This window comes from Leptinotarsa decemlineata, unplaced genomic scaffold (genome assembly GCF_025532065.1).
Source record: "Leptinotarsa decemlineata unplaced genomic scaffold, Ldec_3_MD MMD2_tig00026316_RagTag_RagTag, whole genome shotgun sequence".
Taxonomy (NCBI): domain Eukaryota; kingdom Metazoa; phylum Arthropoda; class Insecta; order Coleoptera; family Chrysomelidae; genus Leptinotarsa; species Leptinotarsa decemlineata.
In genome coordinates, this window is record NW_027412685.1 from 2,425,585 (window position 1) to 2,444,648 (window position 19,064).

General features: G+C 34.9%; 1 protein-coding gene across 2 annotated transcripts in view; it reads right to left on the reverse strand.

Moving 5' to 3' along the window:
- Positions 1 to 10,715: 10,715 nt before the first annotated feature.
- LOC111513096 (uncharacterized) overlaps positions 10,716 to 19,064 on the reverse strand; it is an 86,034-nt gene continuing 77,685 nt past the window's right edge. For both annotated transcript variants that reach the window (XM_074181850.1, XM_074181849.1), the window contains exon 13: positions 10,716 to 11,935. In XM_074181850.1, the coding sequence (XP_074037951.1) occupies positions 10,800 to 11,935 (1,136 nt within the window). In that variant the 3' untranslated portion in view covers positions 10,716 to 10,799. The remainder of the gene's footprint in view (positions 11,936 to 19,064) is intronic.

The following is a 19,064-nucleotide window of genomic DNA, read 5'->3' on the forward strand; positions in this document are numbered from 1 at the left end:
AAATCACACTTTGAATATAAATGGATGGGCTGCTACTCTGATGAAGACTATTAAATATGATTGAATATAAAACATGCAGTTTATTTTCTTTGAAGCGGAACCAACACTAACAAAACATTCGGATGTGACCATCAATCGTTCGGCTCGCTGGCATTCAACCATCAAATGCATATTATTGAGGTGCCGGCGTCTTTCAAAGAATTGCCCTCGATTCCTTCAACCCCCTGGTCCTTCGGGTCCTTCACAACAATACCAGCACCTCATCGGCATCTCCTTCCGCGCCTTCATGGTCTACTACACACGCTATGACTTCAATATCCACGTCTTCTCCAATGACCACAATGTCTTCAGTTCAGCAACGTTGGGGGCCTCTTCTCTCTCGTCATCTAGCCATTTATTAACACAACCAAGTGATAATCTCGCTGAAAGAGCATCGATTTTTTCTACTAATATTACTATAACTACTGAAGTTCAGAATGGTGAGCCGATCTATTATGTTGTTTTGGTTGTGGACGTGGTATCCCTTTCGACTCTTTACTCTATGTGTTTATGAGAGAAAAAGGAAGCAATCTAATTCATCAGTTGACTAATTCAATTCTCAACAGTGAATGGCAGGATGGAATTCAATAATTTACTCAAATCATTATTTGTTCTGTAGGCTAAATCCAATTCTTTGCTTTTCAGTAGGATCACTAAAGTTAGAGTTACAAAATGTTTGAAACCGGATAGACATGGTTGAGAGCTTGCTTCAGCAATGTCTTAGAAAGAATTGAGCCAATTTCACTAGTACGGACTTCCATTGTCTAATATATAAAATGATTTGGAATCCCTGAAACAACTTAAAAAGAAGAATTGAAAATAAATAGCTGTAAATAACAATTATATTAAGCAAAAAAACCTGAAATGAAATAATAGTGAAATAGAATACAAGTAAAAATGAAACAACTGAACAAAAAATAAAAATAAAGAAGTACAAAATGAAAATGAAGATAAAAATGAAAAAGTTAAGAGATTTCAAGCCAAGTTAGTTGACGACGTTTCGATTGTTAGTATCCACAATCGTCTTCGGGTGATGAGACTGGACTGATTCCTCCGAGAGAAGACTATTTATGGGTCGTTTGAGTACTTCCACTTATCCTCGCTTTCAATTTTTTTCCGCTTCACTGGTTTAGTGGGAGATGACTGTTTGGCGGGTGTTGGCCATTTTTCACATATGGGTTTCCATATGTTGCGTATTTCTATGCTGGCTTGGCTGAATACGTTGTTGAACAACATGTATGCGGCTTCCTTGAATTTTCACCTAAACCAATGTTCCTCTCTGTGTAAGATCTCAGCTTGGGACCACTCGACGTTGTGTTGATGGGTCCAAACATGGCCTGCTATTCCTGATTTGTTGGTTTCCCCTCGCTGTGTGTTTCTTGAAAATGTAGCTCAGAACCATAAGTTTCAGACCACATGTTTTATATTTTGTTGAAATTTGCTCATCATGGAGCATCTGATAATGCGAAACTATATAGAGTAATCCATTTAAAAAATTGGTGAAGTGCTCTGGGGGTGCGATGTGAATATGTCAAAATGTCTCACCCTTATACTATTGTTGATGTGTTTTTTTATATTTCATAGAAATCATTGACAGCGGTAGACAGCATTTTCAGCCTATTGGGCATTGTCAGTACCGGGCAGGCGGTCCTCGATTGAAGACAAAATACTATACTGCACGCCGTCTTGATTTCAAACAGGTTAGAGCCCAGCTCCCTTACCCTTTAGACTGATGTTTGCCAGAAGGACAAACGGGTCATGTGAAAAAAAGACAAAATGTGACGGTGGAAGGTCATCTTGAATTTAGACAGGTTGGAACCTGGCTTCCTTACCCTTTGGACTGATGTTTGCCAGAAGGACAAACGGGTCAAACTGATGTGGTGTTGATGTTATGGCGGTATGAGTGTCCTCAGACACCAATTTCATTGAATGTTACTTATCAGTCGTATGACAGAAAATTTCAGATAGCAAAGACCTAGTATATTGAGTGTGTATAACATACTTCTTCTTGTTTTAAATTATCAATTGTAGTCCCATTACATAAAAAAGGAAGTAAAACTGAAGTTTCCAACTATAGACCTATCTCCCTGATTTCTAACTTTGCCAAAACATTTGAAAAAATTTTGAAAATTCGTATTACAAAATACTTAAATAAATACAATTTAATATCAGAACATCAATTTGGGTTCAGGGAAGATAGGTCAACACAAGATGCAATCTCTTTTCTGACAAGCAAAATTTATAAATCACTAGATACAAACAAAAAATCGTTATGCATTTTCTTGGATGTTGCAAAGGCATTTGACACAGTGTCTCATAATAGGATGTTGGAAACTTTACAGGATTTAGGTTTCAGGGGCAGTGTTTATAATTTGATGGTAAGCTATTTAGCTGGAAGAAAGCAAAAAGTCAAAATAAATGATAAATTAAGTGAAGAAAATTTAATAACATATGGTGTGCCGCAAGGTACGGTTCTAGGGCCTACTCTGTTCACCATTTATATTAATCATTTACTTACCTTGAATACTGAAGGTTCCATTATTAGTTTTGCAGATGACACGGCTGTTTTTTATCAGAGTGAGTCATGGGCTGACCTACAACAAAAAATTAATCAAGATTTTATTCACATTATAGACTGGTTTGATTATAATTTATTAACTGTTAATTACTCAAAAACGTGCTTTGTTCCATTTAGTTGTTATGAAAATGGTTTACCAGATTTTAATGTTGTACAGTTACATGTCAACAATAAAATAATAGAAATAAATAGAGTTAGATATATAAAATATTTAGGTATAACAATTGACGATACTATGAAATGGAATATACATATACAAAATGTAATTAAAACATTAAGGCCTATGCTATATAAAATAAAATTTCTGAACCGATACTTAGACTTACCTGTGATAAAGATTGTATATTACTCTCTGGTTGAATCTAGGCTAAATTACGGAATACAAATTAATTTGTTACTAAGAGCCTGACGTCCTAGTAACATAGTATGTTGTTCTTTTTTTGTATTGGCAAATCCTGTTGTTTGCAATGGTTTGTAGTTCTTTTTGTTTATTATTATTTTTATTAACTACTACATAAAAAAGTTTTATTTACTGTCTAGATTATTTCTTCTGTATTTCTTTTTTGTTTGTTGCTATAGTTTATTTCATAGAATACGTATATTTTTTTAATCGAAAATTTTGGCAGTTTCACCGCATACAAGCTCTGCTTTCGCGATGTTCTCTGTTGGTGTTTATTTGTATTATTATTTGTTTATTATTAAATATTATTATTATTATTATTATATGAATCTTCAGTGTGGTTTTGACTGCTGTCGGTTGTATAGCTTCCAGAGATTCTTTTACGGCCTGAGGCCTGATTAAGTATCAAATTATTTTATTTCAAGATTTCCACTTGAGAGTTCACAAAAGCGCGATAGGTTTTTCATTATGCCCAAAATAAGTCAGCCCAGCCAGAATGAATGGCAAACAAACACTTAGGTAATTGGTACAAATCTGATAGCAAAAAATGTTACTGTACATCAATCTTTGCAAACTGATATAATATCCATAAATTAACGAGATTTTGAATAAACTTTGTTTGCTTTACTTGAAAGTATTCAGCTGTTAATGAAATGTCCTAGGTTAAATTAGCTTTTAGGATTTACACTTACTATGAAAAAATTTCAACTTTCAATTAGTTACACAAGATCCCTATGTTTTTGTAATATATAGTTCAAATATTTCATTGAAGCCTTATACTACTTAATAGTTATTTTTTGCTAAATGTACTTAGCTCTTTTTGAGCAATACTATAGAGTTATAGACAGCACTTAGCTCTTTTGCAAAAGTTCAATATTTTTTTTCAATTTGACTAACTTAATAACCATACAAATAATTATAATGATATGTATACTTCATATCACTCATAAACAATCATTAACTTTAAAATTGGAAATCGGCAGTTTGCTTCTTTGAGTTGGACATGTTTAATTTTATGGTGAAACTTCAATATGACAGTTTAAAAAACCGCAATACTTGTTTGACCATACAAGTTCAATGAGAAGTTGTTCTGAATTTGTGAATCTGTTCATGGTCAAGCATTCTAAAGCATTCAATTTTTTACCTTTCTTTTTCAAATTCTTTTACACTACAATCAAGAATGTTTTTTTTATGAAGGAAAAGAGCAATCCAACGTTTTGAAATCAAATATTATGTAAGTATTACATTTGGAATATAAAAATAAAAAACCGAGTCTTTTAGAATACTTGAAAGTCAAAAAACATTCAAAAATTCAGACTGATCCATGACCAATAAGAATTGAAGATTAATTTGTTGAAATTGATGAGTAGTCGCAAGATTTTAATGAGTGTTTGTATGCATTTCAATTTTCAAAGAGATTGTTCTTACAATTGTTATAAAATGTTAATAATTAAATAATTAGCGGAAATTATTAGATTACTATTTACGTATTACCATATTTAAGAAACACTAGATATAGCTTACTCTAGTATCAGATACACCTGTATAGTGAAATTTGTGTTGTAGTTTGAGTAAACGTAAATCATACATGATTTTGTTTTTCCTGTATGTGTGTTGGTAACTCTCAAGCTCGGGATCTGTATTTGACAGAATTACCGACATTATTGCTCGAACTATTCGCGGACAGATGGCGCTGTACGTAACCTCTTTGATATATCGACATTATTCCTTGATCTATTCGCGGGCAGATGCCGCTGTTCGAAAATATCAATGGTCATTTTTCAAAACAATATACGCCTGATTGATCCCAAAGTTTAGATAAAATAAATATAGTTTGAAAAGACTAAAAAACACTCTTTTACAGCATACGAAACTGAAAAATAAAAAATAAATATAGTTTGAAAAACTGAAAAACACGGTTTTGAAGAATATCGAACTGAAAAGTTGAAATTATTCTTTTTAAATAAGCTTAAAACAATAACGAACAAAAAATACTGGTATTATTGTGGAAAAAGCGTTGGTGCTTTATGCCATATTTTTTGTATATCAAGCGCCCAGCGCTTTTTTGACAATAATACTAGTATTTTTCATTCGTTATCGTTTTAAGGTTATTAAAAAAAATATTTTCAACTTTTCAGTTCGATGTTCTTCAAAAGCCTGTTTTTTAACTATATTTATTTCTTGGAATCGGAAAAAATTGCTTCAAAAGAAATAAGCATTGTAGCTAATTCTGTGGGAGAAGTAGTACAAAAATTTTATATATATATATATATATATATATATATATATATATATATATATATATATATATATATATATATATACACAACACCCAATCGTTATTTATAATACCTCGACACGTGTTTCGACCACCAAGTGATCATCTTCAAAAAGGAAGATTAAAACTGCGAGCTTCGGGGGCGCCAAGAGCACTGCCTCTGGATGAACCCATGTTATTCTTTACCACAACAATAACCACCCCACATAGAGACATACAACATTTTGAAGAGATCGTTATTAGAAAATATAACCAGCACTTATCACGATAGACCCACAAGTTCGATAACGAATCCACGGTCAGCAGGATCTCGACCTTTCTCGTTCGAGGTTCAACTCGCACTCCCGGTACCTCACTCTATACCCTTCGGCATTCCCAGGTGAAAATTATCAAACATCCCAAACTGTCTACCTTATACTTTTCTTATTAAACTATCTATCCTGTGACCGTGGCTACGTTTAGTGACAAGATGTCTCACCTCGGACCCAGGTATACCGCTATAAGCCTGGCAAAACATAATCGGCTTGAGTCATAAACAACTACTCTGAATTTTATCATTTAAATACTACTGCAATGAAAATCTAGACGAAAGGTTTTTCCAGGGAAAGTTCCAACTATTGTTTCGTCTCCGACACGGCCTTCCTGACGACCACACGTCCTCGGGTGCACCAATAAACATTTTTTCAATCTTCAGCTTAATCTTTTGTACTTACTACAGTAGTGAGTATTATTCAAATTACTTATTCAAAATTCCCATTATTTAGAGATCAGTATACTGACGAATTTCTTAACGGCATTTTTTTTATGTACAAATCAACGGAAAAATTATTTTGAATATTTCCTTAAGAAAAATCCTTCTGTTATTCCATTCAGTTGTCTCCTCGCCAACCAACTAACAATTTCACATCCACCATAGGTATAGACCCTTTGCACTCTCAATGGTCTGCCTCTGTATATCATATACAGCACAACTGTGTACCACCATAGTTACCATAACTATGTACACATTCACCCTAAGCCCCCGCCACATTGTCAACTGCCACAGTCTGACACATGTAGTGCGGCTTACGACTTTTCTCAGGCCCCCGCCACCTCGCCAACTGCCCATCGCGCCCTGACAATCTTGGCAACTTCCAAGATCGATTCAAACCCCACACGGATTTGCAGTTACGACTACAGCTTGGCGCAAGTAGTGCGACCAAAAGTCCCTTTCAGGCCCTCGCCACTTATCCTACTGCCCATCGCACCCTGACCAAACCCCAGAGGTTTGCCGTTACGACCTACAGCCTGGAGCAAGTGCAACAACCTCAAAACTACCATTAGTGCTCGGCCTCTCCCCTGGTGGCTTCTGACTCTGTCTCAGAGTCATTTTCATTGTTTTCTTGGTCAGAGACATCCAACTCAACAGGAATATGGCAATCGGGATTCTTTCTCAAGTTTTCATGACTATATTTGAATGTTCTATTATTACTTAATGATTTTAGATTATACCGATCGCCGTCAAGAACCTCAGTCACCATAAACGGACCTCGAAACTTCGGGTCTAACTTTGTCTTAATTCTTTCCTCATTTTTAATCAATACAAAATCTCCAACATTAAATCGGACTACTTTAGCTTTATTTTTATCAAATCTAGATTTATCAAACTCAGCGTTACGTTCAATACTAACAATCGCATTCTGCCGTACGTCGGAGATATCAATTTTTTTTATCAGCCTGATCAGTCATTATTCCAAATGGCCTGGCTACTTTACCGATTATTAATTCTAATGGACTAGCTTTAGTGACTCGATTAGTAGTGCAATTTATTGCTAAATGATTGCAATGCGACTATCATTTCGAGAAAAGAAATCGGCATGAGCCATGCGTTTCCCTCCTCTATAAATAATTTCAAAATTGAAAGTTTGTAAGAAAGCCCACCAATGATGAACTCTAGGTGTCAAGTCAGATTTTTTTTTTTCGAGATGCTTTCAAAGAGTTACAATCTGTTATTACCGTAAACGATCGACCATGTAAATAATGACGAAAGAATTCAACTGCATTAAATACTGCTAACGTTTCTAACTCATATGAATGATATTTTGATTCAGCTGGACTAGTCGCTTTACTGTAATATTCAATAACTCGATTCAAACCACTTAATTTTTGCATTGAGATTGCAGCATAACCTTCGGAACTAGCGTCCGTGTGTATTTCGATAGAGAGATTTGGATTGAAAATCATTAAGACTGACTCATTATTCAGCACTGAAATTTTCTTTTGACGAACCTTTTCATGCATTTCGGTCCATTCAATATTTCTATTATTACCGGAGGTCAGTCGATACAAAGGTTTCATGACCTTTGAAAATTTAGGAATGAATTTAAGGAAATAGGACGAGAGACCGATAAACTGTCTCACTAGGGTTATGGTTTGAGGTGCAGGTAATGATGTTAGAGCTTCAATCTTTCGAGAGTTGGGTCGAACTTCTCCAGCTTTATTCTCGTAGCCTATATAATTTATTGAAGTTTTGAGAAATGAACATTTGGAAAAATTAAAAGAAAATCCGGCTTTGATTAAAATGCTGGTAACTTCTCGAATTCTTTTTAGCGCTTCTTCGATAGTAGAGGCAATTATCATAATATCGTCCATGTGAACAATAACATAAGTTTATGCGAGATTTCCGATAGCCTTCATAAAGACCCGTTTAAAAACAGATGGTGCATTTTTTAAGCCAAACGGCATGGTTAGATATTCAAATTGTCCATCAGGAGTAATGAACGCAGTACGTTCGATAGAATCCGGATAAACAGGGATTTGGTGAAACCCGCTAGTCATATCTAGGCATGTGAAATATTTTGCGTTACTCAATCGGGCAATATGATCCGAAATAAGAGGTAATGGAAATTTATCATCGATAGTATTATCATTGAATTCACCGTAATCTACACACAAACGATTAGAGCCATCTTTCTTTTTGACGTGTAATATAGGACTGGCAAACGGGGAACAACTAGGGCGAATAACATTTGCATTTAACAATTCGTCAACTCTATTTAGAATTATATACCTGCCTTTCTTCGGCACCAAGACGGTACGGTCGTCTTTGTACAGTTACATCAGGGTCCTTAAACGTATTTCGAGTTGCCCGGTATTTATACGGGTACTTGGAAACCCCGGAATAAACAAATTATGAAATTCTTCCAAAACAGAAATGAGTTTCATTCTATTATCTCCAGTTACATCAGTGTCAACATTATTCTAATCAATTTTACTATTAGTTTCAGCTTCATTGCACGCATAAATTTGTTTACTCTTGAATATTTCGAGATTATCGGAAGTTATATTTACATTAAACTCTTGTCCAAGAATTCCACGACCAGTCATTATGTCGTATTTTAAAAATCATCAGAAATAATATGAAAAAGAATCTCTAACATATGGCCATTAATGGTAACAACAGGTAAAATTTGTAGCGCACAATTTGCATTAACATTTCCATTTCCTTTTGAAATTATAAAATTATTGTCTCTTTTGCCAGCAAATCGGGCTGCCAAACACTCTTTTACTGATGAGCAGTCCGCTCCTGAATCAAACCAAAATGAAAACGACTCACCACGGTGGACCAAGGAGAAAATCCTGAAGGAGATCCAGATCCCACTTCTGATGTCGAAGAAATCACTTTCGGGGGCGCCAAGAGCACTGCCTCTGGATGAACCCATGTTATTCTTTACCACAACAATAACCACCCCACATAGAGACATACAACATTTTGAAGAGATCGTTATTAGAAAATATAACCAGCACTTATCACGATAGACCCACAAGTTCGATAACGAATCCACGGTCAGCAGGATCTCGACCTTTCTCGTTCGAGGTTCAACTCGCACTCCCGGTACCTCACTTCATACCCTTCGGCATTCCCAGGTGAAAATTATCAAACATCCCAAACTGTCTACCTTATACTTTTCTTATTAAACTATCTATCCTGTGACCGTGGCTACGTTTAGTGACAAGATGTCTCACCTCGGACCCAGGTATACCGCTATAAGCCTGGCAAAACATAATCGGCTTGAGTCATAAACAACTACTCTGAATTTTATCATTTAAATACTACTGCAATGAAAGTCTAGACGAAAGGTTTTTCCAGGGAAAGTTCCAACTATTGTTTAGTCTCCGACATATATATATATATATATATATATATATATATATATATATATATATATTGTTGTATTTATTTTATTTTTAATGTCATAAATTATAAATTTCTAAAATTTAAAAAAGGTAATTTCTGACAGATAATTAAATTTTTTATATATATATATATATATATATATATATATATATATATATATATATATATATATATATATATATATGAATAGATAAGTACTTTCTGATCATTCCCATATTGATTTCAATTTAAGAACCACCGGTAGACAGCTGTTTCATCCTATTGGGCATCATCAGTACCGGGCTGAAACAGCTGTCTACCGGTGGCTCTTGAATTGAAATCAATATGGGAATGATCAGAAAGTGTTTTTCTATTCATATTTTGATTTTTTATGGAATTATGAGAACAGTCATAAAATGGAGGCAAACACACTCAATAACATCTTTATATATAATCATGTGATAATTATATATAAATATATACATATATATATATATATATATATATATATATATATATATATATATATATATATATATATATATATATATATATATATATATATATATTTATTTTTTTTCCTAAAAATCATTGACACCGGTAGACAGCTGTTTCAGCCTATTGGGCATCGTCAGTACCGGGCAGACGGTCCTCGATTGAAGAACCAAGAAAAGCAAAGCACTTAATAGAAATAACTGCGTAAACGCAAGCGAGACATTAGTGGAACCACCTATTTGTGTGACACCCAAGTCAACTTGCCAAATTTTAATGTCAGTGTTGGTGGTTTGACCAATCAACCGACAACAGCGGTGGTAGAAATTTGAGAAGCTAAGCTGGAAAAACGAATCCACATGTTTCTAGAAATGATATGAAATCGAGAAAAGTTAATGCAGTCAAGCTGCTGGAAAATAATTCCATGAAAATCAAAAGATAAATATATAAGTACCATTCTAATCATTCCCATATTGATTTCAATTTAAGAGCCACCGGTAGATCAGGATGGTACTTATATATTTATCTTTTGATTTTCATGGAATTTTGACTGCATTAACCTTTCTCGATGTTTTATATATATATATATATATATATATATATATATATATATATATATATATATATATATATATATATATATATATATATATATATATATATATATATATATATATATATATATATATATATATATATATATATATATCATATATCATTCATTCAGGTACCAAGCAAAAGTTGATTGTGAAATTAAATAAACTACAAACCATTTTTCCATTTTTCATTTAATTCTATTGATTCATACAAAAGTAAGTCACAGATAAAAACAACAAAATTTTTGATGTAACCAACTTCAAGTTTCTCTATCCATCCATTTGAAGTTAGCTTCATCTTCAGCCAAAAAACTATCTGATAAGTCTCCTGAATACGGAGTCCCGGGTGTGATATTTGGCGTAGGTAACATTGTAACAATTCTTCTCTGTGATACTCTGTGAGTAACACGCCTCTGCGGTGTCTTAGTTGGGGACAGCGCCCCAGGTGGAGTGAAACCTCCCGGAAACGATTCATCAAAAATAATTTCTTGAGGTGACGGCGATCGACCAGGGCAAGTTCTTTCAGGTGACATTCTCCCAGGAGACATTCTCCCAAGTGTCCCTTGAGGTGTTCTGCCAGGTGTTCCTTGAGGTATTTTCCCAGGTGTTCCTTGAGTTGTTCTCCCAGGTGTTCCTTGAAGTGTTTTTCCAGGCGTTCCTGGAGGTGACGGTGTCACGGGGAATACCTGTCGTGGAGACATAGACATTGCTCGTGCAGGTGAACCTTGAGGTGGACTTCTTGTGGGTGATAGTTGTCCAGGAGAAGGTGGAAATTCCATCGTCTCGGTGCCAAAATCATCTTGTGCTCCAAACGAATGGACAACTGTACTAGCCCATAACTGGGCAGGTGGTGTAAATGGAGACCTCAAATCAAACCGTTCTTCAGGGGTTGAAGGTGGTACCATACTAGGCGGTGGTGACACTCTCCTAGGAATGGCTTGGAATTCTTGACTTCTCCCGAGAGGAGACACTGGTTGAACTTTTAAGTGTTCCGGTGTTGTAATACCGAGAGTGAGTTGTGGTAGTGGTGGTAATGTTGGGGACATACCTCCCTCCACTTCAATGGCATCAAGATGCGCTAGCCTACCTTGCTTAATATCATCTATGACCCGTTGCATTTCGTCTCCTCTATCAACTTGAAGTGGTCTAGCATGGGCTATCTCTGGAGATACATATGTGTCAGCCCAACTTGTAGGTTGTACAACCACTCTTTTTGGGAATGGAAGTCCATGAGGATCAGTATAAGGAACAGGAGAAACATATTCTCGTATTCGTGGCATAGGGGGCACACGTCGTCTTTCTAGTTTTTCTCGTCTTGCCTCTCTTCGCTCTTCCGCTTCTTTTTTTCTTCGAATGAAACTTCGAAGCTCTGCGAAAACTGGATGTTGGGGTTCCTCTGGAAGTAAAGAGAAAACGTTGGTCACACGTTATACGAGATTGGCATGAATTTGACAGATGAGTGTATGATCCTCGTGAAACAACCCAAACATTAAAATTTCCCAAAACGTGAAATTACATGTAATATAGTTATTAGATAGGGAAAACAGTTATTAGATAAACACGGTGACGTGGAGCTGACAACAAAGCTTTTTCCTCGAAAAGTTTCATGAAGTGATCATTCACCAGTGGACTGAAAGGAAAAACACCGTTGATCTGTTTGTAGTAATTGCCATTTCAAATGAAGTAGAAGAACTTCTGCACTTGTTAGAACAAATCTATAATATATTCAGGAGAAAGATATAATAATGTCCAGCGTTTCAGATACGGAAATTAAGAAAATGTCAAAGCTCACCAATAGGCTTCAAAACGAATTTGCTCGTATGTCCCATATGTTGGCGGAGCAGTGATACCAGGTATTTTGCAACTAGGTAATCGGTGGAGTTGATAGCACTGGTTGGTTATCAGACGTGTAAAAACGCCAGTTTTGTGTATTCTTGGTAATTCCTATAGGGGAGTTGGTGAAGCTTTGGATCTGATGGTGTCAGAACACGAGTTGTGAGGTCCCAATTGATACAGCAGTGAACGGTTGGTTCTAGAAACGATTTTCTCGTTGTGAGCCACAATTTGAAGTTCTCAAGGTGGACTTGGTTTATATTTTTATAACCTTGACTGCTTCCAAAGATAAATAGCAGATGCCTAGTTGACCTATATTCATAAGGTTACTGACGTGATTGGAAAAATTCCCAAAAATATCGGGTGAAAACTCAAGCCAACTTAAAAACTGTCGAAGGGGGTTTACCTTTTTTCAGATTCCGTTACGGAGTATGAGAACTAACTTAATCAAAAGAAAATGGAAGATCCCGAGTCCTTCCCACCACTTCCCTCTGGGACTATCACTAACATACCATCTAGGAGGTAGCAACACCGTGCCAACCACCGCTGAAGATGCTCATCGCAGTAATATCAAAACATTTGAAGAAGGAAATCTTCTCACTGGACCATGCTTACTAAGCCTAGATAACCACATTCCACAAGTACCCTTTCGCTTAACAGATATACATCAAAATCGTATTAGTGAACACTTTCACAATCGAGACCTAATGCAGAATTCGAAAAAGTTATATTGATAAAATGAATAAACATATAACGATGGATTGACGCCGAGTTTAAATGCCCCGTTCTCGAATAAGGTGTATTGTGTAATCTAGATGAAATTGAGTAAGTTACACAGCTGACGTGACTTGGAATAACTATGATGCTAGGTGTTTCAAAGAGATATCAACATAGGGTATCCAGGACACGAGGCTAATAACCATAGTAGTCGATGCCGTTGACACCAAAGGTGAGATAGTAAAGAGCAAGCCTTTATCAACAAGTTCCAAAAACTTTATATCAATTCAAACACATCAATTCATTGAATTATAATTTTTTATCGACCATTTCTGGTAGTTTCCACCATCATAAAAATAAAAATTGCAGTGGAGAATTTTATCAAGTGTAGAAATGGCAACCCGAATAAATTACTGCGTGAATTCAATGTATTTTTCGTGAAAAATTGTTTTATCCATCAGAAACTTGTCGCAATAAATAATTATGCCTATAAAAAAAGTGTACACATAATTATCATAACATTTCAGAGGGTCTTCAGAATTGAACAATATCTAATGTTCAAGGACGTTTAAAAATTGCAAGTTAAATTAGATTTTTTCCAAATCTGGAAACGAAAGTTGATTTCAGCCCCCGAAACATTTTCTGTACAATTCCTTAATATTTCTCTCGAAATTCTCTTAAAAATCTTTATTTTCGTCCCCCAATGAACAACTCTCAAAAGTCGAAACGTGTGCGAGAGGACTAACGATAAGTCTTATCTTTCAACGTGTGATTCATTGAATATGACAAGTTACTGATGAAAAGAACGTTTCTTTGAGTGAATTTCTTTTTTTAAGATTGTGAAAGGTGAAAACTCCAAGTCGATCAAGCACTCTGATTATCTACACAAAAATAACTCTTTCGTTCGATATATTAAATCATTTTTATATTAAAATAAATCGTTTTCAATAAGAATATATAATTTCGTTCTTAATAATACAAGCTTTTGTTTCATATAAATTGTATAACATAAATTGATGATTTGGGGATAATTTTATTTTTCAAGCAAGTAAATTAAAGCTTGTTTTTCAAAAATATTTTTCAACTAATGATTCATGTTTTTGTTACCGCTGGACACACACTTCCAATCATTGTCAGCCATCTTGGGACGTCATTTTATTTTTCGTTTTTTTTTAGACAAAAACTAATTGGCCATGTTATGTTTTGTTATTTCTCAATTTCACTGGAGTTTAATCCCAACACAAAACCGTTATTTTCATCACTTCGACACGTGTTTCAATCGCCAAGTGGAAGATTAAACTTAGTTTGAAATCAGTTTAAGATTTTAAGATCAGTTTAATCTTCCTCTTGAAGATGATCACTTGGTGATTTAAACACGTGTCGAGGTGTTATAAATAACGGTTTGGTTTAGGAATCATATCATGGGAGTGCATGGAAAGTAACTAGTTCATCATTTCGAGCGATCCTCCATATTCGATGTTACAAACGCCTCCTATAAAATATCTGGAATTTTTTTTAAATTAACACTTTATCAATTACAATCTCTTAAAATCGATTAGCCCCTTTGAAGTAGTGATCTATTTATTGAAGTTCTATTTTATCGAAATACATCAGAATTCTGATCAAAAATGGACCAAATTATAAACTAAAAGACATTTTTTTCGCTCAAGTTTGCACACTGCATTTCAAATACCAATATTTAGATGAACGTTGACTCCTTCAATAATAATGCTTCATCTTGATTTTACGGAATCTGCTTATACTTATTTTAGGTGGAAAGAGACCCCTTCAAGAGGTAGCTTTAGATTACTCAAAGGCCTTTGACTTATTAGTCATGTTTTTTTTTGTATCAAGATATCATAATATGTACTCACTTTACTTTCATAACACAATTTCGAAACTGTCAATTTTAAAAAATTCAAATTAATTTTGGTCCTCCCCCTAATTTATTTGGAAATCATGATCATATCTCTCATAAAATATTTCATATGGAGTGGATCACTATGAACACAATATTTTATAACATAGTGCACACAATATTGAAATCAAAAAGCCTCTTTTTATAAAAATTCTCATATGCAGATATTGGATTCTGCCATTTGTTGGGTTAGGTTAGTATGTCTTGTACTGAGTATTCTTTCAATAAAAGCATTTATTATCAATATACCGGGTGTCCCACATTTTATGTGACAGGCAATATCTGGTTTGTTGAAGGAGATACACAAAAATGTTTCATACACAAGTTTTAGGAGTTCATGAGAGCTATATTTTGATATAATTTTTAAATATACAGGGTGTTTGGTGTAGGTGCTACAGACCAAAATTCCATTTTTTTAAATATATAGGAAAAAATCAAGCGGTGATAAATCTGGGGAACGAGCCGGCCACCGAATTGGACCCTTATTACCAATCCATCTATTTGGGTACGTTCTATCCAGATATTCAGTAACAACCTGTGAATTGTGAAGAGGAGCACCATCTTGTTGCCACCAAATTCCTTGTCGTTCTGCTATGGGAATATCTTCCATCAACTGAATCAAATCATTTTCTAGAAAATGTTAATATCGCAATCCACTAAGATTTTCATTGAAAAAGTAAGGTCCTATGATGCGGCCATTGAACAATCCACATCATACATTAATACCCCAAGTAGTTTGAAAATTACAAAATTTGACTGAATATGTTAGGACTTTCATGTAATATTACCTGAATACAAGCAATGAATTCAAGTCGTCGTTCAAAGTCCGTGGGTTTCAAACCTTGTACCAACTGAATTTTGAATGGGTGGTATTTATTTTCTTTCAGAATTCTCTGTACATTAGATTTACTCACACCGACTTCTTCTGCAAGAGTACGGATAGAAACATGTGGATGAATAATAATATAAGCCAACACATTGATCTCAAAATCTTCAGTTCTAACAGATCTCGTATGATGACGATGCTGTATAGTAGAAGGAAATGACCCAGTTCGCAATTTTTCTACAACTCTCGAAAAAGTCGTTCGTGACGGAATGGGTCTGTCTGGAAAACGTTCTTGGTATACACGTTGTGCTTGGCGGCAGTTTTTCTGACATTCCCCAAAAATTAATAACATATCAATGCAATCACTTGGACTAAACGCGAAAGGCATACTGGAGTTTTCGCACAAAGAACACAGTTACTGTTTTGCAAAGAATCACTGAATCGAACTGACAAGTAGATACAATTCAACAACATTTGTTACTATGGCATCAACAAGCATAAGCTACTTGATGAAATTGTGCAATATAAAGCAATTCACCCTCAAGTTAGTCACATTCTCAAGAATTTCAATATTATATTTAACTGATATCGATATCGTATCGTAGAGGTGAGAATAATGGTTTGTATTCAGTAGTAGTCTAGTTCAATTTAATAAAAGATATAGACTGGATTCGTGTACGAGTAAATAAGTTTTTTTGAAACTTTATATTTAAGGAAAAGTGCAATAACTCAACAACGCCGTAACCGAATTTCAAAAACCAAACATGAAATGATATCAGAATTTAACGTAGCATCTGAATATGTAATGATATATAGGGCGTTCTGTTTTAAAAAATGGAATTTTGGTCTGTAGCTCCTACACCAAACACCCTGTATATTTAAAATTTATATCAAAATATAGCTCTCATGAACTCCTAAAACTTTTGTATGAAACATTTTTGTGTATCTCCTTCAACAAACCAGATATTGCCTGTCACATAAAATGTGGGACACCCGGTATATGAACCGGCCTTTACAAGATTTAGTTCACGGCACCCACTCACTTACATCACTCTATTCCAATCTTAAGAAATATTTCTCATATAAATCTATCGAATTTTATAATCTTCATTATTGAACTATATGAAATTATCTGCGACCATATTCAAAATGGAAATGATTGCATTTTTGTGACCCGATATCTTCAATATTTTTTCTTATATTTGTGATGCACTATTTGGAACCTTTGGTGTAGTAATGAATACTACTGGAGTTTTTTCCCAACACCAAATTGATATTTCAACACCTCGGCACGTGTTTCGATCACCAAGTGATCATCTTCAAGAGGAAGATGAAACCCTTGAAGATGATCAAGAGGAAGATGTCTAGTAAAAAATTAGTAAAAAATTATCCAATACGAACCACTAAGTCTACAGTCCACTTGGACTAGTTTGCTGCCTGTTCATTTCTATGTATTGCTTTTTTGGCCTTTGAGAGCGCCGTCAACTTTAAAAGTGCACAATATCGTTCACTTCGACTCTACTCAGCCAGTAGGTTCTGGTAATGTGGTGAACTACCTGATTGAGTTCATCGTGATCCTGCTGCTGGATGATCGAGAAGCATCTATAAAACTAATCACTGTGAGTTATCTTGCATATAAGTCTGTCAGATGAAATCCAATGTCCATCATGTTATCAGCCGAAGAAATAATTGTTTCCCGGCTGACATTTACCAGAACCTACTGTGTAGGTACGTCGGGAGAGATTCCATTTCGAAATATCCATTTTTATATGCATGCATCTTTCCTCTCAGGCGAAGATTTCATACATGCATTCGAGCCACGTCGAAGTTAGTCGAGTTCCAGATACATTGCAGTTCGGGTGCTCCTCTCGGATAGTCCTCAGTAAAGGGACCGTTCAGAAAGAATTTCTCCACTGTCAATTGAGAGAACACCTGAACGAAATAAGGCTGTACAACAGAGACCTCAACTGCAAGCAATGCAATAAAGGGACAGAGACAGCTCGTCATATAGTATACAAATGAAAGGCATTGAGCCACAGAAGGTAAACAGTGTATGAACAACCTAAATTTTTCACAAAAGAATATGACATGCATCCAGCAAGGGACCTGTACAAATTAGTTCAGGACATAAGATTGTTGACATGGCTTTCATGAATACGATGGGAGAAAAACCGAATAAGCCACGTATTGGTAGAAACATACAAGTCAAACGGCTCCTAAGTAGTAGAAAAAAGCATATACTTGGTGGGGTTGGGGGATTGTGTATTATAATTCAATATACATTCTTTGACATATTTACTTACTTTGCCGTACTTCCGGTTTGACCGGAAATAACCCCAACTTTCAATTTTTAAATGGGACATCCTATATATTTTTACTTATTTCTATCGAGAATGACGTTCTAAATCCAACAATATTCTACTCGTCAATATTTGACAAATAAAATAATTTTCATTCCAATTTTTATTTTTTGATCTAGATTGCCATGGATCATGTAAAGCGCTTCAGTCTTGATTAAGTAACATGGGAAAACTACCACTTTGAGGCTTATGACTCCACAGTCGATTTAAGAATTATTTTACAGTCGCAAATATGCATTTTTTCAGTTAACTTGATTTTTTCAAATGGAAAGGGGATGGCTTTCACTTTATTTCCTCTATTCTTCTGAATAATTATTCCTGGTATAATGTATCTTGCATGAATGTCTGTCAGATATGATTTATTGTCAATCATGGTACTAGCCGGGGAAGCAGTTGTTTTCCGGCAGGAATTTATCATTATGTAGCTACGTTAGGAGAGATGAATGTTTTCACCGTTTCAATTAATAATTAATTCCAATATTTCAATTTCGAATTAGAAATAACTGAGAATTCAAAATTGTAGATTTTAATTGAATGAAATTGAGTGGAACTAGATGAACTTCTTGTACAGTCTAACGTAAATTTATTCTGCGTTCAACTGTGTTTGTGTAATTGTTTCTCTCGATTACTGTACTGTACTTCAGACACAAACTATCTTTCCTTGATAGATGTTTTATAGTGTTACCTTATACTGGGTAAGAAACAAAAAACTTTTAATCGCATTCAAATTTTCCTATCTGATATGTTCTGGTTTTTCGTTAACTAGCTGTCGCACCCCTGCGAACAACAACTCTCAAAAGTTTTAACTTATACGAGCTAAGGACTAATTTGATCTTCCTTTTTAACGTGTGATTCCTAACAAAGGTTGGAC